This window comes from Thalassophryne amazonica, chromosome 10 (genome assembly GCF_902500255.1).
Source record: "Thalassophryne amazonica chromosome 10, fThaAma1.1, whole genome shotgun sequence".
NCBI classification, from domain to species: Eukaryota; Metazoa; Chordata; class Actinopteri; order Batrachoidiformes; family Batrachoididae; genus Thalassophryne; species Thalassophryne amazonica.
The window spans coordinates 104,861,652-104,889,502 of record NC_047112.1 but is presented as its reverse complement, the minus strand read 5'-3'; the positions used below and the strand labels follow the sequence as shown (position 1 = coordinate 104,889,502).

Here is a 27,851-nt window from a genome sequence, read left to right as displayed (position 1 = left end):
CATTTGCCCTCAGGCAGTGCAACACATTTCCTTCACATAGAGTTGATTCAGGTTGTCAATTGTGGCCTGTGGAATGTTGGTCCACTTCCTCTTCAATGGCTGTGCGAAAGTTGCTGGATATTGGCAGGAACTGGTACACGCTGTCGTATACGCCGGTCCAGAGCATCCCAAACATGCTCAATGGGTGACATGTCCTGGTGAGTATGCCGGCCATGCAAGAACTGGGACATTTTCAGCTTCCAAGAATTGTGTACAGATCCTTGCAACATGGGGCCGTGCATTATCCTGCTGCAACATGAGCTGATGTTCTTGGATGTATGGCACAACAATGGGCCTCAGGATCTCGTCACGGTATCTCTGTGCATTCAAAATGCCATCAATAAAATGCACCTGTGTTCTTCGTCCATAATAGACGCCTGCCCATACCATAACCCACCGCCACCATGGGCCACTTGATCCACAACACTGACATCAGAAAAACCGCTCACCCACACGACGCCACACACGCTGTCTGCCATCTGCCCTGAACAGTGTGAAACTGGGATTCATCCGTTGAAGAGAACACCTCTCCAACGTGCCGAACGCCAGCGAATGTGAGCTCTGCCCACCCAAGTTGGTTACGATGACGAACTGGAGTCAGGCGAGACCCGATGAGGATGCGAGCATGCAGATGAGCTTCCCTGAGACGGTTTCTGACAGTTTTGTGCAGAAATTCTTTGTTATTGCAAACGATTGTTTTAGCAGCTGTCCGAGTGGCTGGTCTCAGACGATCTTGGAGGTGAACATGCTGAATGTGGAGGTCCTGGGCTGGTGTGGTTTACACGTGGTCTGCAGTTGTGAGGCTGGTTGGATGTACTGCTAAATTCTCTGAAACGCCTTTGGAGACGGCTTATGGTAGAGAAATGACATTCAATACATGAGCAACAGCTCTTGGTTGACATTCCTGCTGTCAGCATGCCAATTGCACGCTCCCTCAAATCTTGCGACATCTGTGGCATTGTGCTGTTGTGATAAAACTGCACCTTTCAGAGTGGCCTTTATTGTGGGCAGTCTAGGCAAGCTGTGCACTAATCATGGTGTCTAATCAGCATCTTGATATGGCACACCTGTGAGGTGGGAATTATTAGGCTCAGCAAAGGAGAAGTGCTCACTATCACAGATTTAGACTGGTTTGTGAACAATATTTGAGGGAAATGGCGATATTGTGTATGTGGAAAAAGTTTTACATCTTTGAGTTCATCTCATACAAAATGGGAGCAAAACCAAAAGTGTTGCGTTTATATTTTTGTTGAGTGTATATATATATATATATATATATATATATATACATATATATATATATATATATATATATATATATACGAGGGCTGTCAATAAAGTAAGGGTCCTTTTTATTTTTTTCAAAAACTATATGTATTTCATTCATATGTTTTTACGTCAGACATGCTTGAACACTCGTGCGCATGTCGGTGACGTCATTCGCCTGTGAGCACTCCTTGTGGGAGGAGTCGTCCAGCCCCTCGTCGGAATTCCTTTGTCTGAGACGTTGCTGAGAGACTGGCGCGTTGTTTGATCAAAATTTTTTCTAAACCTGTGAGACACATCGAAGTGGACACGGTTCGAAAAATTAAGATGGTTTTCAGTGAAAATTTTAACGGCTGATGAGAGATTTTGAGGTGATTCTGTCGCTTTAAGGACTTTTCATGGTGCGAGACGTCGCTCAGTGCTCTCAGCCGCCGTCGTCAGCCTGTTCAAGCTGAAAACCTCCACATTTCAGGCTCTATTGATCCAGAACGTCGTGAGAGAACAGAGAAGTTTCAGAAGAAGTCGGTTTCAGCATTTTATCCGGATATTCCACTGTTAAAGGAGATTTTTTTAATGAAAGACGTGCGGACGGGTCCGCGCGTCGGGACGCAGCCGACGCGGTGCGGTGGCACAGGAAAAACACCTCCGTGTTGATAACCATTTGTAAAATCCAGGCGGCTTTTGATGGCTTTCAGTGGAGTGAGTATATGAGAAATTGTTTAATAGGCAGGACATGTTCCAACTTCTCCTTAAGGCTTCCAATCGAGGTGTTTTTCCTGTGGCGGAGCGTTGCGGCGGCTGCGTCTGAGGTGTATCTGCAAGTTGATTTAGCACGATTTTTATGCCGGAAGCCCTTCTTGATGCAACTCCACATTACATGTAGAAATGTGGCAGGGTTTGAACCGGGAACCTTCCACACTGAAACCAAGTGCACTAACCACTTGGCCACCACCCCCACTTTTACTTCATTCAACAGAAATTAAAATCTCAGGCCTATAGCCAGGATCTAAAATGGGGGTTCTTTTTAGTGAAAATGGACTTTTGTTGGTAGGGGGTCTGCTCAAGGCCCCCAGAAAATATGGGGGTTTTGATGCACAGGGATGCATTCCAGAGGGTTTGTTGATTACTATTTTCTCCTACTGATCACCCACTAATGTAGTTGTACTGTTTAATGTGTGTTGTATTTGTATTTTCTTTTTCACCTTTTCTTTGCCTTTAAACAAAATTGCTATCACAACCTACATGTTTGTTTGATAAGATTACAAACCACAAGAGCTCTAATCATTTTCATATTTTTGGCTTCCCTCATCCTAAATGACCTGATTTTGAAGGTAGAACCCCAAACAGACCCAGTAACGCCTAGGTTAGACATTAAATAAAAAAGTGATACTGCGTCACATCCCACTTTAATTATGCAGAAAAGTTAAATGAACTCAACTTCTCTTTACATGGTTCATCAACCAATTAAACTTAGTCCAGAACTATAGTAAAACTTAGGCCCAGAGTAATACTTAGTTAAACATTTTAGCTGTTAATCAGGGTCCCAGAGTCTGGAGAAAGAGTGGAGAGGCACTGAATCGAAGTTGTTGAAGTTCAGTGTGAAGTTTCCAAAGTCACTGATGATTTGGGCTGAAATGTCACCTGTTGGTGTTGCTGTTAGTGTCCACTGTGTTTAAAATTCTCAAGTCAATGCATCCCTCTCCCAGGAGATTTTACAGCACTTCACACTACAGTCTGTTGACAAGCTTTATGGAGATGTCAATTTTCTTTTCCAGCAGGACTTGGCACATGCCCACTGTGCCAAAAGTACAAGTAACTGGTTTGCTGACCATGGTATTATTGTACTTGATGGGCCAGCCAACCGGCCTGACCTGAACCACCTTGAGAATCTATGGGGTATTGCCAAGAGTATAATGAAAGACACCAGACCAAACAATACAGACAAGCTTAAGGCTGCTATCAAAGCATTCTGGGCTTCCATAACACCTCAGCAGTGCTAGAGGCTGATCGCCTCCACGCCATACTGCACTGAAGTAATTCATTCAAAAGGAACCCCACCCAAGTACTGAGTCCATAAATGAACATACCTATCACAAGTTCAACACTTATGTGTTATAAATCATTTTTTGGATACATTTTATGAAATATTTAAATATTTTGAGGACCCCCCCCCCCATTTTGGAGTGGAGGGCCATAATTATTAAAATTGGAATTAAAATGCTTGAAACATTTTAGTTTTATGTAATGCATCTAGAATACATATATATTTTTTGACTTTCTGAAATAATTTACAAAAACTATTAAAGTTGTTCTCGATATTCAAATTTGTACATTGTGGAATATCATTCAGTCTCTCTCTCAAGATGGTTTCAGTAAATGATGTCCGCATTAGTGTTATTTTTCATCTCTACAATTGGGTCTAAGATTCTAAGTGAAAGTAGAAGAAAATGTAATGCTCAAGTCTTGATATCCTATTTTAATGACTGATTTGGTATCACAATCATCAGTCATTTTACTGATTCTAACCTTCACTTTCTGACTGTGTTTTCAACAATCCCATCATTGTGAAAACTTGACTGTATATTATTGTTTAAGTGCAACATGCCTGACAGGTTCTAACAATCTTTTGTTGTGCTTTTTGTTTGTAATTTTAGTACGGCCACAGCTCAGCTTGCGGTTTTTTCCTATAATCAAAGAAATGGTGAGGGAAATTTTCCTTACCAGTCACTAATTATGCTTGCTCACAGGGTGAGTCAAGTTTAGACCTTGCACATGTTTAGAGTTCTGGGATGATGTATACCATGATTTGGTGCGTGTGAAAATAAACTGAACTGATATTACCCCTGCAATTAAATGTTCAGCATGTGTCGGTACGTAAGGCTCAAGCTTCTTCAGTTTTGTCCCTTCAATCCCTTCCAGTTGTCTGTGGTTAACTGTACTACTCATTCCAGCTTGAATTTTTATGTCAAAACAATATATGAACACTGAGGCTATGAACTACGGCTTTACACAAAAAGAAGCTCTGCTATAGGTAAGCACAGCTTACATGTTCCTCTGTGGCACGGAGGTATTTGGCACACTCAGAGTGACCGTGGTACTCTGCCAGGTCTGCTGCAGTGAACCCATCAATATCTCTGTCTGAAGGGTTTGAATGATAGGCCAACAACAATTTACAGCACTGTCAGAACAAATGAGACAACAGATCAGTAAACAACATAAATCATTGCTTTGTGAACAACATTTCCCCCCCCCTTTTATATCCAACCTCCAGCTCTCCATTCTCTGCAGCATCATGAAGAGGAGTTCCTCCCCAGTAATCCTTCACAACCTTTGAACCCATGTGAAGCAGGATCTCCAAGATACAATAATGCCCCCTGCTGGCAGCAAAGTGCAGAGCAGTTGCACCATCTCTGTCCTGGCACAACAGGCTAACATCTGTAGAAGTCACCTGTTTGGGAACACAGAGAAAAGAGTTGACTGAACACACAAACACAGTAAGCACTATTTAATAATGCAACAGAAACTTTTCTGAATGTTTGTGCTTCTCTGCACAGACCAGCCAATGCACCAGAGCGTGGTGACCCATGTGGGCTGCAGCATGCAGACAGGTCATGCCATCATTGGCCCTGAGGTGGACGTCAGCATTGCAGTCCTTGACAAGGTACTCCACCACGTGCAGGTGTCCCTCCTGACATGCCAGGTACAGAGGCGTTGCACCGATGCCTGTTTGGTGGTTCACACACCTGTACCAGAGGTATCACTCAGCTCATCAGCGTCAAACCCAACAAATAATAATAAATGCTGCCAATTCTTGTAAGATATTATCAATGCATGTCACACATATGGGCCACACATACGTATATGCCAAATGAAAGAATATTGATAGATTTGTGCCTTTTAAATGCCAAAACAATGATCGCATTATTTTGGAAAAAAATGTATAGACCGAATGTTACCTGTTGGATTAGGCAGATGTTACAAGTTCTACAGTTGGAAAAAAAATAACATCTATGCAGAGAGGGAAATCAGACTTGTTTGAGAAGATTTGGGGGCAATTTATTTTATTTGTGAAAGACCTGGATTTAGTGGAAGAAGACTGAGCATTAACTGTTATAAACCTCTCACGGTGGCTTATATGGCTTCACAATGTGAAACAATGACGGACCTTTCATCTGAAAGCTTTGTGGATTTTGTTTCTTAGTGCATGCGTGTCGGTTTTCTGGTGTTTCTTTTTTTTTTTTTTTTTTAAGTACAGTTCTATTAAATTTGATGCTCTGTCTACGCATTCAACAGATACTTAGGTAATGTATGCCACAGGATGGAACTGGACTGTTGCACCGCTATAATGTTTTGGCACTTTTGATAAGGTGTTGAATTGTACTGGTAGTGTATCTGAGTAAAATCTCAATAAAACAGTGTTCATATATATATATATATATATATATATATATATATAAAATCAATTATCCAACTAAAATACCTGAATGTGTCGTCTTCTCCAGATCAGCCCCAGAAACTAGCTGAATCAGTTCTATACCAAAGTCAACTTTGATTCTAACAAATTGTTGCTTCACTTTATTAAAACAAAGTGAATCATATTTGGTAATAAGCCCAGGAACGCATGTAGAAATGTACAAATACGCGGCGTTGAAATTGAAATCGTTAACAAAACTACATTTCTTTGGTTCTTTATTGATGATAACTTAAGTTGGAAAACACATATAAATTATGTTAAATCTAAAATGTCAAAGATCATTCCCATTTTGTATAAAGCACAAAACTTCTTCCCCCAACACTCAGTTACTTTATATCACTCATTACTTGTTCCGTAGATGACCTACTATATTGAAGTTTGGGGAACCACCTACAAATCTAACACAAATCCCATATTTTTACTTCAAAAGAAAGCTATAAGAATTATTAGTAAAAAGCCTCATCGTGAGCCAACAAATCCTTTGTTTGTCCGTTTGCATATTTTAAAATTTTGGGACTTGATTGATTACATTAAAATACAAATTATGTTCAAAGTGAAAACAGAATTCTGCCACAACACATCCAGGACCTGTTTGAAATGAGGGACTCCAGTTACAATTTACAAGGAACATTATTATTTCAGAAACCAAAGATTCGAACTAAGTAAAAAGTCATTGTGTTTCCGTCAAAGGTGTAAATATTTTGAATGGTTACCTGGATAATATAAAATCACTGTGGTTTGACTGGTTTTAAATGACTCTATAAAAATTATTTGATTACTTGCTGTGGCATGTTAAACTAGGTTTATTGATTCTGTCGTTTTGTGACTGATTGTGTTCTGATTTTGTTGTGCACTCCTGCTTGCATGTTTGTGTATTTTTTGAAATTCAAATTCATGGATCAATGTATACTTTGTAGTAGTTATGATGGGTATATGTATAATTTTATATACATATGTGTAATTTTTGATTTTAGTTAAAGGGGTAGGCATTTACAAGCTTTTGCTTCTGCCTACACCTTTCGGGCACATGGGTGCATTGTTGGACAATTTCTCTCTTTTGTTGTAAGTTTTTGTTGTTCTGGACCTGTGTGTGCCAACTAAATTCATCCATTCATTCAAAACTTATTTCAGATGTGGCTTCAACAGTTTTTGATAAGAAACCAACAAACTCCCCTTTGCCCATCTGGGATGAAAAACTGAATGTTACAAAATGTCTCAGTCTGACCTCTAAAAGACTGACATGTTGATGAGTAACACAGCATGACATGTCACTACGATCAGCTGGAATCATCATGGTACATGGTGAGAAAGTGAAAAACTGTGATTTTTGATCCTAGTTTGTTTTTTGTTCTGCATATTACATGAACCACAAAGAAACCATTTTTGGCACATGTGTATATTGCATGACTGCAGGGATTCTAGTGGTTCAGGGGCTGTTTGTTTATTGGCAGTTAAAGAATGATGCATTGTTTTGGTACTCATTTTAGCTTTTGTATTTTAAACATGTACCAGTAAAAAGCATGCAAAATAATGTTTTTTTTAGTGGCTACATTTTTTTAAACATTTTTAATTCTTGGGTTTTAAAATCTGTGTTTATTGTTCTGTTGTACTGATGTTACAAAGTACTTAATAGTGGTCATTTTGTAAATTGCTATACAAATAAAGTTATTGTTAAAAGATATGGGAGAGAGAAATATTTAAGGGTTTAACCATGTAAATTTAAGCTTTCCAATACACACCTGCTACAAATACAATTATTCAAAAATTATTTATTTTTTTTTCCTTAAAGCAAAATAAACATTTCAAGATGTGAATAAAGTTTATGTGCAAAGAAGCCCAAGTGATGATGAAAGGTAAAACTGTAATAAAACTTGGTACAGGGATGAGCGGTGACTCGAGGAAGAGATTATTTGATTCTGGAACAGTTTTGGATTTTTAAAAATAGCATAACACTGTGAGAATTAGCTGAAATACTACAATAAAAATACAAAGTACTGAAAATCACTTTGTAGAACATTCTGCCAGTTGAAGTAAGGCAATCAACTTCTGATAAAAAATTTAAGGCAAAAACTTAACTTTGTTCTAAGGCATGTAGCCTTTGAGGGTTGCCAGGTATTGTTTTGTTTTGTTTTTCGTTCCAATGTCTTCACTTCTAGTTTTTAGGATTTTAAGTTTTAATCTAATATTAATATACCTGTTGTGTCTATTATGGGTTCTGTTGCACAACTCTGAATTCCTCTGAAATTGCTTTACAAAGAAAAGTATAATTATTTATTATTGACACTAACACAAATAGGGTCCCTTCACACATAACACGAAAGGCGCAGAAACTGGAAGAAAATCCATGAACAAAAAACGAAATGGGGAAGCGCGAAACATTCCACTTCCTGTCGGGAGCGACACACGGTTGGACAGGCATACACGATACTGCGGCGACGGTTTCGTGGACGCTCGTGTTCGCGTGCACGAACACAGTCTGAGCACGTGGAAAGTCGCGCACACAGCAGCGGAGCAAAAAAATTAATAAAACACCATAATTTATAATACTTATTTCCTGTTATAAAGAGCGGACTTAGCCTCTGTTTAGCCAGGATGTACTGAAATGACGTGGATTATTGTTCTCCCTTTTATGTTTCACATGAATTACCTAATGTGCTCAGCTCATGAAGACATCAGCCGGGCTCTCGTCCCATGAAGAGCCGGGTCCCGTCTCATGAACGCATCAGCCGGCATGGCGTGTCCAGTGCGCAGTGATCTGCTGGTGACCGCTTTGCAAATGTGATATGTGTTTTAATTATTGCAATGTGGGGAAATCCCACAATGACGTGCCTCACAGTGATTCTCAGCATGGCATGATATTCACCAAAATTGTGGTGCGCTGGTGCCGTGGTCAGCTGAAGCGATATGTGTTAATTTATTCCCATGTAAGGACAGCAAGCTGACATGCGTGCTTCACGGTGTAGTTATGCGATGTCATATTATACCAGCCACTACAGGTGCTCCCCGGCTGTGACTTGTGAGCGCAGATATCTGAACAGCTGCAGGTTGCAGGGAGACACGCCTCCCTTTGTCTGCAGACATCAGTGTTGTGGGGAAAAAAACTAAAAACCACACTTCATAAAAACACCACAATTTATTGAATACCTCTTATCGAGCGGACAATACAAGTATGATCCTTCTGTTCCTCTGTAGATGACCCATGGTCACAGATGTACAGTCATGAAATGACATGAATGAAGCAGTGCGCACTTATCATGTCCACACCTGCTGGCCCCATACGTGTGTCCAGCGAGCAGCACGCTGAAGGAGAGACACAGCATCATGTGGACCACAGCTCACATGGGTGGTGTGACATTCAGATCGCCAACTGAGTGTTCACATGATCAGATGGTCCTTTTCACATGGAGCAGCCTGCCGGTGTGCGCACTGAGTGACCACTCTAGCCTGTGCCAAAAGTGATCTATGTTTTTATGTATTTCCACGTGAGGACAGCAGGCACACGCACTCGCCTCATGGCGTACAGTTGTAAGGTCCCGCCCTTCAAAACACACTAAGTGTTCTCCAGCTGTGACTCGAGGGTCCAGAGAGCTGCTTAAACTTGCTTAGAGCTGCATAACTCGGCATAGTCGGTACGCCGCAATACGCAACTCTACGTTAGCCCAGGTGTGAAAGGGGCTTTAAGCAAGTTGTTTGTTAAAGCAAGCAAGAGTGCAAGCACCTTGGGTGCGAGTGTGCCTCAGGTGTGAGAGGAATTGAACCGCATCAGATCAGTGTTTCTTTGTCATACCGTCCACATCAACTCGAGCAAGTTTAGCGAAGATTTTAAAGCAAGCAAGCAAACAATATTTTAAGCAAGTTGTTGGTTGTTAAAGCAAGCAAGAGCACAAGTGGCCATCTTGTCCAGTTGCAGGAAGAATGTAGAGAGGAAAGCCACATCCAGATTTGTTACTGAAAAACTTTGAATCATCCAGAGGGTCTGTGATGCTGAATTAAGAACCAGAGTTTGTCAAGAAGAAGGGGTGGCCGAGTCAACCTTCCGTGGATGGCTGAAAGACGACGACGATCTAAAGAGTTTTGTCCAAGAAGTCGACAGTGATGAAGGGCTAAAAAGGAGGAGGGTTTGCCAAACGTAGAACCCAGCCCTGGACAAGGCCCTCTTTAACTGATTTACAGGCCACAGTGCTGAGGGCATTCCCATCTCTGACCCTATCATCCAGTACAAGGCTGAACATCTCAGTGAGGTGATAGGAGGTTCTTCAGTGCAAAAATTCATGAGAGTGGCTGCACTGCTGGAAGAAACAACACGCCATTGTGAAGAAGACCATCACTGGGGAGATTCAGTTAGTGGATGCTAAAGCTGCTGAGGCATTTCTTCCTCAACTTCAAGCCATGGTTGAAGAAGAGAGTTTGTCAGCATTGCAGATTTACAGTGTTGATGAGAGGGATCGTTATTACACAGCGCTGCTTACAACTACCCTTGCTGTAAGACAAGAATCAAGTGCAAGTCCAAGGACAGATTGACCCTGCTGCTCTGCACCAACTCGGAAGGAGACCATAAACTGGTTCTGACCCCACTGATGATTGGTAAATTTTGGTCTCCAAGATGCTTCCATCACGTGAACATGGACACTCTTCCAAGTCAACATAAACGATTTTTCTTATCCCATGCCTCTGTGTGTTATGCAGAAATCCACATTCTGCTTTCAGAGTTGTGCTGAAAAGTCTCCCTGACAGAAGGGCAGGGTTCCTGTTTACCCCTTGCCCCCAAACTTTTGTCTGCGTGAGGTGTAGGTCTACATTACAACATACTGACTGCTTCATTTCAAATCCACTGTGGTGCTGTGGTGAGGCGAAATTACAAAAATTGTGTCCTTGTCCAAATACTGGATTTATGCATGTGACTGTTTATCAGGTGTTTGTTGTCAACATACCCAGGTGCTTGTTGAACAAGAAGTTTTAAACAGGTGAGGTCCCCGCTGGCAGCAGAATAGTGAGCAGGTACAGCTCCACAGTCTGTCTCCACCTCAGCCACTCCTCCAACAGAAAGCAGCCACTTTATGATCTCCACACAACCAAACCGCGCTGCCAGGTGGAGTACAGTGGCACCACCAGCATCCCTATCCTTGAATCATCCACAAAATTGGAAGTTAAAAGGATGCAACACACTGTAGGGAAGCAGTCTTCACAGACGAAACAAGACGCTTCATTTCTATTGATTCTTAAGAAGACCATGACTTATGACTGTCAGCTCAGCTGGAGTCTTTAGCAATTTAATGATAAACAATAAAGACATTTTAAGCCATGTTCTGCAAATGAATCAAATCTGCATCAGACAACCAACGCCACATTTACTCCAAGTCCACGACCGATGTGCATTCGAAAAACGGCCTCTGCTCGCCGTCACTCTCAATAGCTCTCACCGGGGTTGGAGGCTGGTCACAGTGGGGTCTCCATGGTCGGAACAAAGATTCCTCCTGGTCGCCATCACACTCCATCACAACCCATCGGTCTCCAACAGGTACACAAGTATATTGAACTGTTTAAAACACTCGCAGCAGTTGTGCGACCAATTAAAGGATAAATGGGTGTTATAATCAGTCTCGTTATCTCTCACAGGTTCCAAACCACTCCCAATCTGATCCTACTGGCCGTAATAAGACTCTCAATTGGTTCTGCATGGAGTTGCATCACTGATCGCGGACATTAACAAGTTTTTCACTCGCACAAATCAGTCGCAATGCACGCTTGGTGTAAACGCAAATAACAGATCAAACTGGAGACCAGCCAAGACTTGTGAGAGCTGACAACATGTCAGTCTTGTAGGTCTTATATGGGTCTCAGTCCGGTGTAAATGGGGCATTAAAGAAATCACTAAGAAGGTAAACACGTCATATCTAAACGACACATAACATGAATCAACAGCAAGTAAATTAACATACAGTAGTGTTCAGAATAGTAGTAGTGCTATGTGACTAAAAAGATTAATCCAGGTTTTGAGTATATTTCTTATTGTTACATGGGAAACAAGGTACCAGTACATTCAGTAGATTCTCACAAATCCAACAAGCCCAAGCATTCATGATATGCACACTCTTAAGGCTATGAAATTGGGCGATTAGTAAAAAAAAGTAGAAAAGGGGGTGTTCACAATAATAGTAGTGTGGCATTCAGTCAGTGAGTTCCTGAATTTTGTGGAACAAACAGGTGTGACTCAGGTGTCCCCTATTTAAGGATGAAGCCAGCACCTGTTGAACATGCTTTTCTCTTTGAAAGCCTGAGGAAAATGGGACGTTCAAGACATTGTTCAGAAGAACAGCGTAGTTTGATTAAAAAGTTGATTGTAGAGGGGAAAACTTATACGCAGGTGCAAAAAATTATAGGCTGTTCATCTACAATGATCTCCAATGCTTTAATTTGGACAAAAAAACAGACGCATGGAAGAAAACGGAAAACAACCATCTAGTGAAGCGGATAACTGAAAAAAATGCTTCAAATGGTGATGCAAGCACCAAATTTGGCACACATACTCCTTAGACATTACTCTTTTACCAAAATTGGAGCAACTTTAGCTTTTGACCCCTGTACAAATTGAAATTGACCTTTGTCACTGTTCTTGCTGTTTTTACCCCATAACTCCGGAACATTCATTCACAGATAGTCCAAACTATACCTTTTTGGAATCTTTATGATCAGACAAATAATGTGGAATACCTTTCAATATGATTGGAGCATTTTTAAATTTTGACCCCTGTGTAATACTTCAATTGACCCCTTCTTGGCCGCCTATTGAAAGTTCACGTGGGTACCCGGCATTTTTTAAAAGAGTAATGTCTAAGGAGTATGTGTGCCAAATTTGGTGGTTGCATCACCATTTGAAGGATCCCTCAGTAAATATTCACTTATCTGCTGCACTAATCAAAATGGATAGAAGAATAACCAGAATGGCAAAGGCTCGCCCATTGATCAGCTCCAAGATGATCAAAGACAGTCTGGACTTACCTGTTAAGTGCTGTGACAGTTAGAAGACGCCTGTGTGAAGCTAATTTATTTGCAAGAATCCCCCGCAAAGTCCCTCTGTTAAATAAAAGACGTGCAGAAGAGGTTACAATTTGCCAAAGAACACATCAACTGGCCTAAAGAGAAATGGAGGAATATTTTGTGGACTGATGAGAGTAAAATTGTTCTTTTTGGGTTCAAGGGCCGCAGAAAGTTTGTGAGACGACCCCCAAACTCTGAATTCAAGCCACAGTTCACAGTGAAGACAGTGAAGCATGGTGGTGCAAGCATCATGATATGGGCATGTTTCTCCTACTATGGTGTTGGGCCTATATATTGCATACCAGGTATCATGGATCAGTTTGGATATGTCAAAATACTTGAAGAGGTCATGTTGCCTTATGCTGAAGAGGACATGCCCTTGAAATGGGTGTTTCAACAAGACAATGACCCCAAGCACACTAGTAAATGAGCAAAATCTTGGTTCCAAACCAACAAAATGCCTCACAGATGTGAAATCATGAAAAACTGTGGTTATACAACTAAATACTAATTTTGTGATTCACAGGATTGCTAAAAAAACAGTTTGAACACAATAGTTTTGAGTTTGTAGCGTCAACAGCAGATGCTACTATTATTGTGAACACCCCCTTTTCTACTTTTTTTTTTACTAATAGCCCAATTTCATAGCCTTAAGAGTGTGCATATCATGAATGCTTGGTCTTGTTGGATTTGTGAGAATCTACTGAATCTACTGGTACCTTGTTTCCCATGTAACAATAAGAAATATACTAAAAACCTGGATTAATCTTTTTAGTCACAGAGCACTACTATTATTCTGAACACTACTGTATAATTTGCTGATAACAAATGATAGGACAGGCCCCTAAGTTTTTAGTGACATAACCTCAGCCTTGGATCAATTCAGGTTTAACGAACTAACTAAAGACTCAAACGTACTGGATGAGGGGATTTGATATCTCAGTCACTTTTTGTCTCAGTGGATACTTACATAAGTCTTACAGCCACCTTGTTCCACCAGCCACTGCAGCTCTCGAATATGACCTGTAGCTGCTGCATCATGAGCTGGTGTGGCTCTGTTCAAAGCCCGGGCTTCACCCGCCAGCCCAAACTCACTCACTAAAAGGCGCAGGCATTCCAGACGTCCACATCGTGCTGCATGGTGCACGGGGCCAGCACCTTGTGCATCACTGATGGAAGATGACAGGTGACCAGAAGATGCCAGCTCCCTCAGGGTGGAAAGGTCTCCCGATCTAGCTGCCAGGATGGCAGGATGAAGAGTCATTACTGGCGCCTAAGAGAGCACAGCAGAAAAACTGCTTCCCTGGAGCTTCTTGGATCCCAATATTTCACCATCTCCCAACTTCAAGCATACTCTCATAGCTACAATTACAAACGTGCACCTGCTGTCTCCTCCCAAAGCACAAAAGTGACACCTGAGCAGCAGCCAGCTGCACATCATAGCTGTTGGGGAGAAAGGAGGAGGGGGTCAGAGCCAGTGAGACAGAAAGGTAATGAAAGACGGGTGGAGGCGCAGCACTAGTGGCCTCCTGCTCTCCTTTGTGTGGCAGTGACAATATGCCAGCACACGTTCACATGCTTCACTAGAGACAGCAGCATGGAAACATAAGCAGTGGCAGACAAACAGTGGATTACAATCATTTCCACTATTTTTGTAAAATTAGTCTTATTTTCATGATGTTGAGGATATGTGAGAAAAATTAATTGATTTAGAACTAAAAACGACTGATTTGACATTTAAAAAAAGAGGGTGATTCTAAACTTGCATGCTGGGTGTAATATCATCAGGTCATGACTAGTTTTCCCACTTTATTTATTTTAAATATGTCATCCATTTCACATGATCAGTTCACACCACAACCACCATAGATGATAGATTTTAATTCTGTACATCCTAATTTGAACTACAGAAATAACTTTTTTATTCACATGAATGCGTTCGAGCCATTTCTTCCAGAATTTGCACAGCGCACCTCAAGTCCTCCACAACCACATCCACATCAGCTCTTGATGTTCCCCTGCCCACGCTCAGCCTCAAGGCATTCACTGCTGCATCTGAGGGAACGCCGCAGTTCAAGAGGATGTGGGATGGCCTATTGGAAAAATAAACAGACTCATTATGTCACTCACTGATTCACAATTTCATGTCACAAACACAACAGGTGAAAGATGACTCCTTACTTGTTTCCACGGTCTGAGTGGCAGGCAGCGCCAACGCTGGCCAATAACCTCTTACAGTTGGACAAAACCTTCCAGCCTGGAACAGCAGAGAGAGATTAATCATTCAAAACCTTTGTAGTTTACAAAGTGACATGAGCAGGTCATGAAACACTGCGGTGGGGTTAAAGGCCACTTTTGGACTCAGCAGGTCAAATGAGACGTAGTCCAGAATCATTGCATCACCTTGTAACGCTGGGCCGAGGATGGAAATGTTACATGTGTTTGGAAGCACATCAGAGTTGGGGTAATGGCTGTTAAAGCGGATCTTCTCCTTGAAGACTGCCTGTCGAAATAAAATTTAAATAATTTACATACACCTGAATGAATAAAGGGTCATACCATACACATTTTCAATCAGTACAAAACACAACAGATCAATCATCAGGTAAATACTGAGATTTGGAGTCAAAAATACCACTTCTGCAAAATGAACCATTTGTGTGTATGTCACTCTGAATGTAAAGCAGCTGCTGCATGTCACACACTCAGTTTCTCACGCAGACCAGCAGTGATAGAATTTTTTGACAAGTTCATGATTTGTAATTACACCTTAAATAATTACACTTACAAATTCAACTGACATGGTTCACAGATAAAATGGGCATTTACAATGATTAAAATCATTGTAAATGCCCATTATTATTTTACTGTGTAACTTTAGAAACCGTCAACTTTTTTTTAAATCAAAAGTAAATCTACATAAAATCTGGCTTACCTTCAATCGTTCTTCCAAATAGTGTCTGGTACTTCGCATATGGCATTCGTATTCTGACAGATTAGCCATCACCAGTTGAGCAGCCTAACATATAAATGACACAATCAACTACCAAAAAGCCATGAACAGCCAACGCCCCACCCATCTCGAAGTGAAATACGGCCGATTGAGAAGTTTAGAACCTGACTCAGAAAAAGTAGGGTATGGTTCTCCATTTTTTGCATGTAATGTAGTCTCCATTCCTCAAAATATGATGATTCTGCACTCACTCACCCCATGACCTGATTAACATTCAAATCATATCACCTTTGGCAACTGTGACTGTTCCCTGTTTAGGACTAAGCATGTGCCAAGGGCTTTGAGATACAGCAACAAATATCTAAATATCTAAACAGGGACGATATGGAAAATGTGGGAGGAATAAAACAAACAAACAACAAAAAACGACAACAAAAAGACAAATCACTGATCCTTACATTTACTTCATTGCAAACACCATGAACCCAATATCATGTGTTGTGTGTCAACTTAATTTCATTTTTAGTATACAGTGCATCCAGAAAGTATTCACAGCACTTCACTTTTTCCACATTTTATTATGTTACAGCTTTATTCCAAAATGGAGTGAAATTAATTTTCCCCTGAAAATTCTACTCACAACACCCCATAATGACAACATGAAAAAAGTTTTGCAAATTTATTAAAAATAAAAAACTAAGAAATCACACACACATAAGTATTCACACCATTTGCTCCATACTTTGTTGATGCACCTTTGGCAGCAACTACAGCCTCAAGTCTTCTGGAGTATGATGCCACAAGCTTGGCACACCAACCTTTGGGCAGTTTTGCCCATTCCTCTTTGCAGCACCTCTCAAGCCCCATCAGTTGGAAGGGGAGTGTCGGTGCACAGCCATTTTCAGATCTCTCCAGAGATGTTCAATTGGATTCAGGTCTGGGCTCTGGCTGGGCCACTCAAGGACTTTCACATCACAGATTTGTCTTGTAGCCACTCCTTTGATATCTTGGCTGTGTGCTTAGGGTCATAGTCCTGCTGAAAGATGAAATGTTGCCCCAGACTGAGGTCAAGAGTGCTCTGGAGCAGGTTTTCATCCAGGATGTCTCTGTACATTGCTGCATTCATCTTTCCCTCAATCCTGACGAGTCTCTCAGTTCCTGCTGCTGAAAAACATCCCCACAGCATGATGCTGCCACCACCATGCTTCACTGTAGGGATGGTGCCTGGTTTCCTCCAAACATGGTGCCTGACATTCACACCAAAGTGTTCAATCTTTGTCTTATTAGACCAGAGAATTCTGTTTCTCATGGTCTGAGAGACCTTCAGGTGCCTTTGGCAAACTTCAGGTGGGCTTCCATGTGCCTTTTTCTGAGGAGTGGCTTCTGTCTGGCAGCTCTACCATACAGGTCTGATTGGTGGATTGCTGCAGAGATGGAGCACTGACAGAATGACCATCAGGTCTCAGTCACCTCCCTAAGGGTCTTCTCCCTCGATCACTAAAGGGCGGCCAGCTCTAAGGAAGAGTCCTGGTGGATCTTGACTTCTTCCATTTATGGATGATGGAGGCCACTGTGCTCATTGGAACCTTCAAAGAAGCAGAAATATTTCTGTACCCTTCCCCAGATTTGTGCATCAAAACAATCCTGTCTCGGAGGTCTACAGTCAATTCCTTTCACTCCATGCTTGGTTTGTGCTCTGACATGCACTGTCAACTGTGGGACCTTATATGTAGGCAGGTGTGTTCCTTTCCAAATCATGTGCAATCAACTGAATTTACCCCAGGTGGACTCTAATTAAGCTGTAGAAACCTCTCAAGGATGATCAGTGGGAAAAAAGGATGCACCTGAGCTCAGTTTTGTGCTTCTTGGCAAAGGCTGTGATTACTTATGTACGTGTGATTTCTTTGTTTTGTGTTTTTTTTTTAAATAAATTTGCAAAACTCTAAAAAAATAAATAAAATAATTTTTTTTTTTTCATTTTTAAAGGATTTATTTGTAAATTATGGTGGAATATAAGTATTTGGTCACCCACAAACACGCAAGATTTCTAGCTCTCACAGACCTGTAACTTCTTCTTTAAGAAGCTCTTCTGTCCTCCACCTGTTACCTGTATTAATGGAATCTGTTTGAACTCGTTATCTGTATAAAAGACACTTGTCCACAGCCTCAAACAATCAGACTCCAAATTCAACCATGGCCAAGACAAAAGAGCTGTGGAAGGACACCAGGAAGAACATTGTAGACCTGCACCAGGCTGGGAAGAGTGAATCTACAATAGTCAAGCAAGTTGGTGTGAATAAATCAACTGTGGGAGCAATTGTAAGAAAATGTAACACATACCATTGACCATTGATAATATCCCTCAAACTGGGACTCCACGCAAGATGTCATCCCTTGAGTCCCAAGCAGATGATCAGCTTGGGATTCCGGCGAGGGTGGCCGCATCTCCTCCTCTCTCCTCTATCTCTGCTCCAACCTTCAAAGTCCCTACTTCACCAGACTGTGAATTCTTCAAACTATATTGGAATTAATCAGCTGGACACATTTTTTCTACAAGAAGATCAGGGCCAGGGGACCCTGCATGCCCAGATGGAACTTACCCTGTGGGCTATGTTCTCGATGCCTGGGAGATGTGGCGTGTAGCATGCTTTGCACGATTCTATGTGGAGGACGTCAAGGATTTATTCATATTTGGTTTCACAGTAGGATGGCTGGTACTTACTGGCTTATGTGCTGCCCTGACCTACCAGAAAATTGGCAAGACGACTGCCGCCAAAACCACGACCCCTCGCTTGTCCATCATGATTAATGAGTTGGGCACGGTGATGCATTCTCAGACTGCGTTAACCCTTGAACTCAGATGCAAATTGGACAACATTTCAGAGCAAATGCGCACCTTGCAGGAGAAGGTGAAGATTTCAGAGACCGGGGAATATTCATAATTTGGGATCTGGTTTGTTCATATGAAGCTGTAAAAGTGTTTTTTCACTGCTCAACCACAAACACGGCAGGCTTATCAGCCTTTGAAGGATAAAATGCCCCATTGTTTTCCTCCAGAAGAATCCCTATGGCCTTGGGGAACATTGGCTGCCTCCTTATCTCTCTAACTCCAGTACAAGCACAGTAACTGACTCACATATGTACAAAGACTGAAGCATGCTCTCCACTTTCCCCCCTACCTCCCCTCTTGCCCCCATCACACACCCCATCCCGGCCACCGCTCATGCCACCCCTTCTCCCCTCCGGGGGCTGCGCAGTTTTAGCTGTGGCAGGTCCCCGTTCCGCCCAAGCTGACAGCGGCACAACTCCTGGTGCAGCGGCTACCACACACTCACAGCCTCAATTCAGAAAACGGACTGTTTCAAGTTTAGTGCACATAAACAATGTCAAATGTATATGTGTTGTCTTAATTCTGATGTGTGCCATTATTACGGTAAACAAGTAATAATTGTGGATTAATTGCTGTATCTTGTCGGTGGCAATTTGAGTGTGGACGTAATCTCATTGTTGTTGCACTTGTAATGACTAAGGGCCCTTGGGCAAGGTCCTTAATCCCCTATTGCTCCCGGTGTGTAGTGAGCGCCTTGTATGGCAGCACCCTGACATCGGGGTGAATGTGAGGCATAATTGTAAAGCGCTTTGAGCGTCTGATGCAGATGGAAAAGCGCTATATAAATGCAGTCCATTTAGTGACAATGACAATAAAGCTCATCCATCCATCATCCATCCATCCATCCATCCCGTGGGGTCAAAATGATCATGAGAACGGTGAACAAAAATCCCAGAACTACACGGAGGGCCCTGATGAATGACCTGCAGAGAGCTGGGATCAAAGTAACAAAGGCTACACACTACGCAGAAAGGGACTCAAATCCTGCAGTGCCAGGTGTGTCCCCCTGTTTAAGCCAGTACATGTACAGGCCTACCTGAAGTGTGCCAGAGAGCATATGGATGATACAGAAGAGGACTGGTAGAATGTGTAAAACACTGGCAGCTGCAGGTTTGGTCATTAAAACGCCCACCGTTTTTCTCTTTTTTGCAAATATATGTACTTATGTCTCCATATACATTTCTACACACTTTACTTTTTCTTGTTCCCCCCTTTTTAATATTATTATATTTAAGTAAATATTGGAGGAGTGGGGTACAATTAGTTATACCTAACAGCTAACGTTAGCTTATCTAGCAGGCTATAGCAATGTTCATCGTAGCTTACAAAATAGCTGGTTCTTTTGTGTTTAATAACCCACATTAACTCATACTTTTGTCCACATTTATTTTATATGTATTTGTTAATACCATTACTGTAGGTTTAACTACGCTATTATACTTTACTTTACTTTATACACACGGTTGGCTTATTAACGGCTAATTTAGCTCTTCTACAATAACTAGCTTATTTTTGCTATTTACAATTTTATTTTACATGGTGTAGATTTTTAATGATTCATCAGTTGATGTGCTCCTTTAAAGATATCAACATATACAACCCCTGGCAAAAATTATGGAATCACCGGCCTCAGAGGATGTTCATTCAGTTGTTTAATTTTGTAGAAAAAAAAGCAGATCACAGACATGACACAAAACTAAAGTCATTTCAAATGGCAACTTTCTGGCTTTAAGAAACACTATAAGAAATCAAGAAAAAAAAGATTGTGGCAGTCAGTAACAGTTACTTTTTTAGACCAAGCAGAGGAAAAAAATATGGAATCACTCAATTCTGAGGAAAAAATTATGGAATTACCCTGTAAATTTTCATCCCCCAAATTAACACCTGCATCAAATCAGATCTGCTCATTGACCTTGACCCTATGCCATGACATTGACCCTATGTGTCTTTTTGCAAGGAATGTTTTTGCAGTTTTTGTTCTATGGCAAGATGCATTATCATCTTGAAAAATGATTTCATCATCCCCAAACATCCTTTCAATTGTCCAAAATATCAACATAAACTTGTGCATTTATTGATGATGTAATGACAGCCATCTCCCCAGTGCCTTTACCTGACATGCAGCCCCATATCATCAATGACTGTGGAAATTTACATGTTCTCTTCAGGCAGTCATCTTTATAAATCTCATTGGAAAGGCACCAAACAAAAGTTCCAGCATCATCACCTTGCCCAATGCAGATTCGAGATTCATCACTGAATATGACTTTCATCCAGTCATCCACAGTCCACAATTGCTTTTCCTTAGCCCATTGTAATCTTGTTTTTTTCTGTTTAGGTGTTAATGATGCCGTTCGTTTAGCTTTTCTGTATGTAAATCCCATTTCCTTTAGGCAGTTTCTTACAGTTCGGTCACAGACGTTGACTCCAGTTTCCTCCCATTCGTTCCTCATTTGTTTTGTTGTACATTTTTCGATTTTTGAGACATATTGCTTTAAGTTTTCTGTCTTGACGCTTTGATGTCTTCCTTGGTCTACCAGTATGTTTGCCTTTAACAACCTTCCCATGTTGTTTGTATTTGGTCCAGAGTTTAGACACAGCTGACTGTGAACAACCAACATCTTTTGCAACATTGCGTGATGATTTACCCTTTTTTAAGAGTTTGATAATCCTCTCCTTTTTTTCAATTGACATCTCTCGTGTTGGAGCCATGATTCATGTCAGTCTACTTGGTGCAACAGCTCTCCAAGGTGTGTTCACTCCTTTTTAGATGCAGACTAATGAGCAGATCTGATATGATGCAGGTGTTAGTTTTGGGGATGAAAATTTACAGGGTGATTCCATAATTTTTTCCTCAGAATTGAGTGATTCCATATTTTTTTCCTCTGCTTGGTCTAAAAAAGTAACCGTTACTGACTGCCACAATCTTTTTTTCTTGATTTCTTATAGTGTTTCTTAAAGCCAGAAAGTTGCCATTTGAAATGACTTTAGTTTTGTGTCATGTCTGTGATCTGCTTTTTTCTACAAAATTAAACAACTGAATGAACATCCTCCGAGGCCGGTGATTCCATAATTTTTGCCAGGGGTTGTAGTACCTAAGTTCTTAGGTTTCCATTTGATAGCATAATGATTATACTTTTTATTTCCCTATAGTATGCTAACAGAGTTACTTTAGATAGATACCAGTACACTCACACACTCAAAGCTTCTGTTTCTACAATAAAATACCAGATTTATAGCTTAGCCTACTAACTATATTTAATTTTACTACTAGTCTACATACTAAATTACCTATACTACAATCTTCTCCTGTGATGTCTTATCCTTCTTATGTCTTATTATTTATTATATTATATATACCTTTTTCTTGAGCCGCTTGGGTGGGTAGGGAGAGTTCCCATGGGATAAAAAAGCTTTTCAACCTACCATCCCTGGTTCTCAAGACCAGGAACCTTAGTGGCTCTACTCTACTCTTTTCTACTCTCCTACTTTACTCTTCCTTTTTAGATAGTTAGATATACCTTTATATACTAGCATAGTTCCACCTTAGAATTGGAATATAATATATAAGACATACCTTACTGAATTTTCATGTGGTCAGATGAAACCAAAATAGAACCTTTTGGTAAAAACTCAGCTCATTGTATTTGGAGGAAGAAGAATGCTGAGTTGCATCCCAAGAACACCATATCTACTGTGAAGCATGGGGGTGGAAACATCATGCTTTGGGGCTGTTTTTTGCAAAGGGGACAGGACAACTGATCCGTGTTAAGGGAAGAATCAACGGGGCCATGTATAATGAGATTTTAAGCCAAAACCTCCTTCCTTCAGTGACGGCATTGAAGATGCACCATGGCTGGGTCTTCCAGCATGACAATGATCCCAAACACACTGCTCGGGCAACGAAAGAGTGGCTCTGTAAAAAGTGTTTCAAGGTCCTGGAGTGGCCAAGCCAGTCTCCAGACCTCAACCCCATAGAAAATTTGTGGAGGGAGTTGAACATCCGTGTTGCCCAGTGACAGCCCCAAAACATCACTGCTATAGAGGACATCTGCATGGAGGAATGGGCCAAAATTACAGCTACAGTGTGTGCAAACCTGGTGAAAACTTACAGGAAATGTTTGACCTCTGTCATTGAGAACAAAGATTATGTTACAAAGTATTAAGTTGAACTTTTGTTATTGACCAAATACAACCCCTGGCAATAATTATGGAATCACCGGCCTCAGAGGATGTTCATTCATTTGTTTAATTTTGTAGAAAAAAAGCAGATCACAGACGTGACACAAAACTAAAGTCATTTCAAATGGCAACTTTCTTCCTTTAAGAAACACTATAAGAAATCAAGAAAAAAAAATTATGGCAGTCAGTAATGGTTACTTTTTTAGACCAAGCAGAGGAAAAAAAATATGGACTCACTCAATTCTGAGGAATAAATTATGGAATCACCCTGTACATTTTCATCCCCAAAACTAACACTTGCATCAAATCGGATCTGCTCGTTAGTCTGCATCTAAAAAGGAGTGATCACACCTTAGAGAGCTGTTGCACCAAGTGGACTGACATGAATCATGGCTCCAACACGAGAGATGTCAATTGAAACAAAGGAGAGGATTATCAAACTCTTAAGAGGGTAAATCATCACGCAATGTTGCAAAAGATGTTGGTTGTTCACAGTCAGCTGTGTCTAAACTCTGGACCAAATACAAACAACATGGGAAGGTTGTTAAAGGCAAACATACTGGTAGACCAAGGAAGACATCAAAGCGTCAAGACAGAAAACTTAAAGGAATATGTCTCAAAAATCGAAAATGCACAACAAAACAAATGAGGAACCAATGGGAGGAAACTGGAGTCAACGTCTGTGACCGAACTGTAAGAAACCACCTAAAGGAAATGGGATTTACATACAGAAAAGCTAAACGAAAGCCATCATTAACACCTAAACAGAAAAAAACAAGGTTACAATGGGCTAAGGAAAAGCAATCGTGGACTGTGGATGACTGGATGAAAGTCATATTCAGTGATGAATCTCGAATCTGCATTGGGCAAGGTGATGATGCTGGAACTTTTGTTTGGTGCCGTTCCAATGAGATTTATAAAGATGACTGCCTGAAGAGAACATGTAAATTTCCACAGTCATTGATGATATGGGGCTGCATGTCAGGTAATGGCACTGGGGAGATGGCTGTCATTACATCATCAATAAATGCACAAGTTTACATTGATATTTTAGACACTTTTCTTATCCCATCAATTGAAAGGATGTTTGGGGATGATGAAATCATTTTTCAAGATGATAATGCATCTTGCCATAGAGCAAAAACTGTGAAAACATTCCTTGCAAAAAGACACATAGGGTCAATGTCATGGCCTGCAAACAGTCCAGATCTTAATCCAATTGAAAATCTTTGGTGGAAGTTGAAGAAAATGGTCCATGACAAGGCACCAACCTGCAAAGCTGATCTGGCAACAGCAATCAGAGAAAGTTGGAGCCAGATTGATGAAGAGTACTGTTTGTCACTCATTAAGTCCATGCCTCAGAGACTGCAAGCTGTTATAAAAGCCAGAGGTGGTGCAACAAAATACTAGTGATGTGTTGGAGCGTTCTTTTGTTTTTCATGATTCCATAATACTGACTGCCACAATTTTTTTTCCTGATTTCTTATAGTGTTTCTTAAAGCCAGAAAGTTGCCATTTGAAATGACTTTAGTTTTGTGTCATGTCTGTGATCTGCTTTTTTTCTACAAAATTAAACAACTGAATGAACATCCTCCGAGGCCGGTGATTCCATAATTTTTGCCAGGGGTTGTACTTATTTTCCACCATAATTTACAAATAAATTCTTTAAAAATTCTACAATGTTATTCCCTGGATTTATTTTTCTCATTTTGTCTCTCATAGTTGAAGTGTACCTATGATGAAAATTACAGACCTCTCTCATCTTTCTAAGTAGGGGAACTTGCACAGTCAGGGACTTACTAGTTTTTTACCCCACTGTATGTATATACAGTGCTCGAGCACTGTATATGCCTGTTAACCCCCAAAATGTCAGTCAGCTACAAATCATGAATTATCCGCACAACGCAAATACTGAAAAAATATCTCCCGAAATGTGAACGGAATCTCGCAAAGCATGAATTTCTTCATGATTTGTTGTGTGTGCTTGCCTGAGGAGCCAGTGGTGTGAAGCTACCATCTGTGGGACTATGACTGCACACCTCTCACTTTCATTGCACCATGGGGCTTTGTGCCACCCCTCGACTCTCACGGGCGTTAGACTCTTTCACGTTCCGTATTAGTGGGTGAACAATCCAATGTTTGGTGAATTCAGCTTTATGATGATAGGAAGAGTCAACATCGAAGGATCAAAAAGTGACGTCTCTATGAATGCTTGGCTGGCACAAGCCAGTTATCCCTTTTCGGTAACTTTTCTGACACCTCCTGCTTAAAACCCAAAACGTCAGAAGGATCATAAGGCCCAGCTTTCATGGTCTGTATTCATACTGAAAGTCAAGATCAAGTAAGCCTTAGCCCTTCCGCTCCATGGGAGGTTTCTGTTCTGAGTTTACCTTAGGACACTTTGTTACTGTTTGACAGGTGTACCGCCCCAGTCGAGTTAAATATACTCTAGCACAGTGCTAAATCAACTCTATCACAGTGAAAATCAACTTTTATTGGGGTAGAAACACTTGATTTGACCAGACGGTAGAGCTGATTTCACTCTATAATAGAATGTATTTTACTCTATTTAGACTGGCACCAAATTATATCCCGGCAGAGTATATTGTACTCAGCAAAATTTATTGAGTACTTAAACGGAAAGAAAATATTTATCATGAATGATTTTCACATTTTGCAACTTACATTTTGCGAGACTTGCATTCACGTTTTGCAGCAAAATTATTAATGGTTTGCGGATAGTCACTGTTTGAGTACATTTTCCTTAATGGTTTGCGGATAATTCACGATTTGCAGCAGATTCACATTTTGGGGGTCAGCATGCCCTGCCGATGCTTGGTACTGAGTGGGCGGGGAATAACAAGTGCATTCACAAATTTCAGACATTTATCCTTACTGAACTGCATTATTGTGACAAACCAAGCAAATTACAACTTACAATGGCACCCCATTATTTTTTAACCTTGTTTTTATGCTACATTAATTATGTAAACAAACATTAAAACATATTAAGAACTTAGTTTTGATGTTTATCTTGTATTAGAACATTTACTAAAATTTCACTGCTGACAGGTTAACAAGCCTCTGTTTGACGCATCAGTGACACTTCACTGTCTATTACACAGTCATGCCCTATTCTCTCATTCTGGTGTCAGTTGTGCAACACTATCACCTAGTGGCACAAAATGGTCACAGCAAACATGACACACATAAATGAAAGAAAATAGTAAGTCCCTTCGGCTGCTCCCTTGTTTGCACTTGGGGTCGCCACAGCAAATCCAAGGTGGATCTGCATGTTGAATTGGCACAAGTTTTACGCCGGATGCCCTTCCTGACGCAACTCCACATTACATGGAGAAATGTGGCAGGGGTGGGATTTGAACCCGGAACCTTCTGAACTGAAACCAAGCGCATTAACCACTTGGCCACCACCCCTGCTCACCTAAATGAAAGAAAATCATTTTTGAAAATATCCAGACTCAGCTCAGAGATTAGCCCAACTATCAAATCACCCTTTAAACTGGCATATCCAAGTGCTGCAAAAAACAAAACAAAACAAAAAAAAACCAACACTATAAATTGGAAGTTATCCGACTCGGACAACCTGACCTTGAGGTGTATTTTTCATAATTTCTGCAGAACAATGTTTCTGGTCAGTTTTTGCCTTAAGTGGTTGGAGTCATGCTTTACTGCACCTCAATGTTTGCAGAGCCAGTGAGAAAGACATGCAACAAAGAGACTCCGTACCAACAACAGTGTAATTACAAAGAACAGGTAATACTTGTTGACCACCAGGATCCATAGCGATCATTTTCCATAAGATATTTTTTGTCTTAGTTTTCACAAAGGAAGAGAGAAATCTTTGAATAAAAGAACCATTCCTTGATGAATGATTCCAAACAAATAATTTGTTTATGGAACAGTTGACCTACCATTCCTAGGCCAGCAATCATTGGTGTGTTTTCTGTGCTGTAAGGTTCAGGGAGAGAGAAATTACACTCTGATACTTAAATTTTCAGCTTTATGGCTTTGGCCTTCATTACTTTAATGGAACAGAACATTACCCTGGCCTGAAGCTCCGCTCCTGTCCACCACCAAACAGCATGGGATATAATGGTGTTCTTGCACCAGGTCCATTCACATACAAGGCGCCAATCCGTGGTGCACAGAACTAAAAAGGGAACAAAACTTATAAATTACAATTTTTTCTCTTCAAAAAACTCTGTTTCATTTTTTTTTAAACAACAGACTTTTGACCTTGTGTCCCACAATAGTAAGGTAATCCACACCCAGCTCACAGGCATCTACTTTGATTTTGCCCAAAGCCTGGGCAGCGTCAGTGTGGAGGAGGATCCTGAGTCGCTGATGCTGCTTGTTGAGAGATTTTATTCTCTGGCAGATCTCTTGGATGGGCTAAAAATAAACACAATATGTAAATTTTTTGAAAACCGGATTTGCAAAGTAGAATGTACATACAGTAGTGTTCATAATAATAGTAGTGCTATGTGACTAAAAAGATTAATCCAGGTTTTGAGTATATTTCTTATTGTTACATGGGAAACAAAGTACCAGTAGATTCAGTAGATTATCACAAATCCAACAAGACCAAGCATTCATGATATGCACACTCTTAAGGCTATGAAATTGGGCTATTATTAAAAAAAAGTAGAAAAGGGGGTGTTCACAATAATAGTAGCATCTGCTGTTGACGCTACAAACTCAAGACTATTATGTTCAAACTGCTTTTTTAGTAATCCTGTGAATCACTAAACTAGTATTTAGTTGTATAACCACAGTTTTTCATGATTTCTTCACATCTGTGAGGGATTAATTTTGTTGGTTTGGAACCAAGATTTTGCTCGTTTATTAGTGTGCTTGGGGTCATTGTCTTGTTGAAACACCCATTTCAAGGGCATGTCCTCTTCAGCATAAGGCAACATGACCTCTTCAAGTATTTTGACATATCCAAACTGATCCATGATACCTGGTATGCGATATATAAGCCCAAC

At 40.7% G+C, this 27,851-nt stretch overlaps 2 protein-coding genes across 2 annotated transcripts in view; both read right to left on the bottom strand.

Annotated features, from left to right (window-relative positions):
- LOC117519333 (espin-like protein) overlaps positions 1 to 14,484 on the bottom strand; it is an 84,226-nt gene extending 69,742 nt beyond the window's left edge. The window contains exons 1-5 of the mRNA XM_034180688.1: positions 13,788 to 14,484; positions 10,711 to 10,901; positions 4,862 to 5,048; positions 4,571 to 4,753; positions 4,352 to 4,483 (exon numbers count right to left, since the gene is read on the bottom strand). Of these exons, the coding sequence (XP_034036579.1) occupies positions 4,352 to 4,483; positions 4,571 to 4,753; positions 4,862 to 5,048; positions 10,711 to 10,901; positions 13,788 to 14,081 (987 nt within the window). The 5' untranslated portion in view covers positions 14,082 to 14,484. The remainder of the gene's footprint in view (positions 1 to 4,351; positions 4,484 to 4,570; positions 4,754 to 4,861; positions 5,049 to 10,710; positions 10,902 to 13,787) is intronic.
- A 129-nt stretch (positions 14,485 to 14,613) lies between these two features.
- scly (selenocysteine lyase) overlaps positions 14,614 to 27,851 on the bottom strand; it is a 34,298-nt gene continuing 21,060 nt past the window's right edge. The window contains exons 7-13 of the mRNA XM_034180687.1: positions 27,100 to 27,255; positions 26,907 to 27,013; positions 26,775 to 26,811; positions 15,753 to 15,836; positions 15,221 to 15,320; positions 14,999 to 15,074; positions 14,614 to 14,910 (exon numbers count right to left, since the gene is read on the bottom strand). Coding sequence (XP_034036578.1) covers positions 14,739 to 14,910; positions 14,999 to 15,074; positions 15,221 to 15,320; positions 15,753 to 15,836; positions 26,775 to 26,811; positions 26,907 to 27,013; positions 27,100 to 27,255 — 732 coding nt within the window. The 3' untranslated portion in view covers positions 14,614 to 14,738. The remainder of the gene's footprint in view (positions 14,911 to 14,998; positions 15,075 to 15,220; positions 15,321 to 15,752; positions 15,837 to 26,774; positions 26,812 to 26,906; positions 27,014 to 27,099; positions 27,256 to 27,851) is intronic.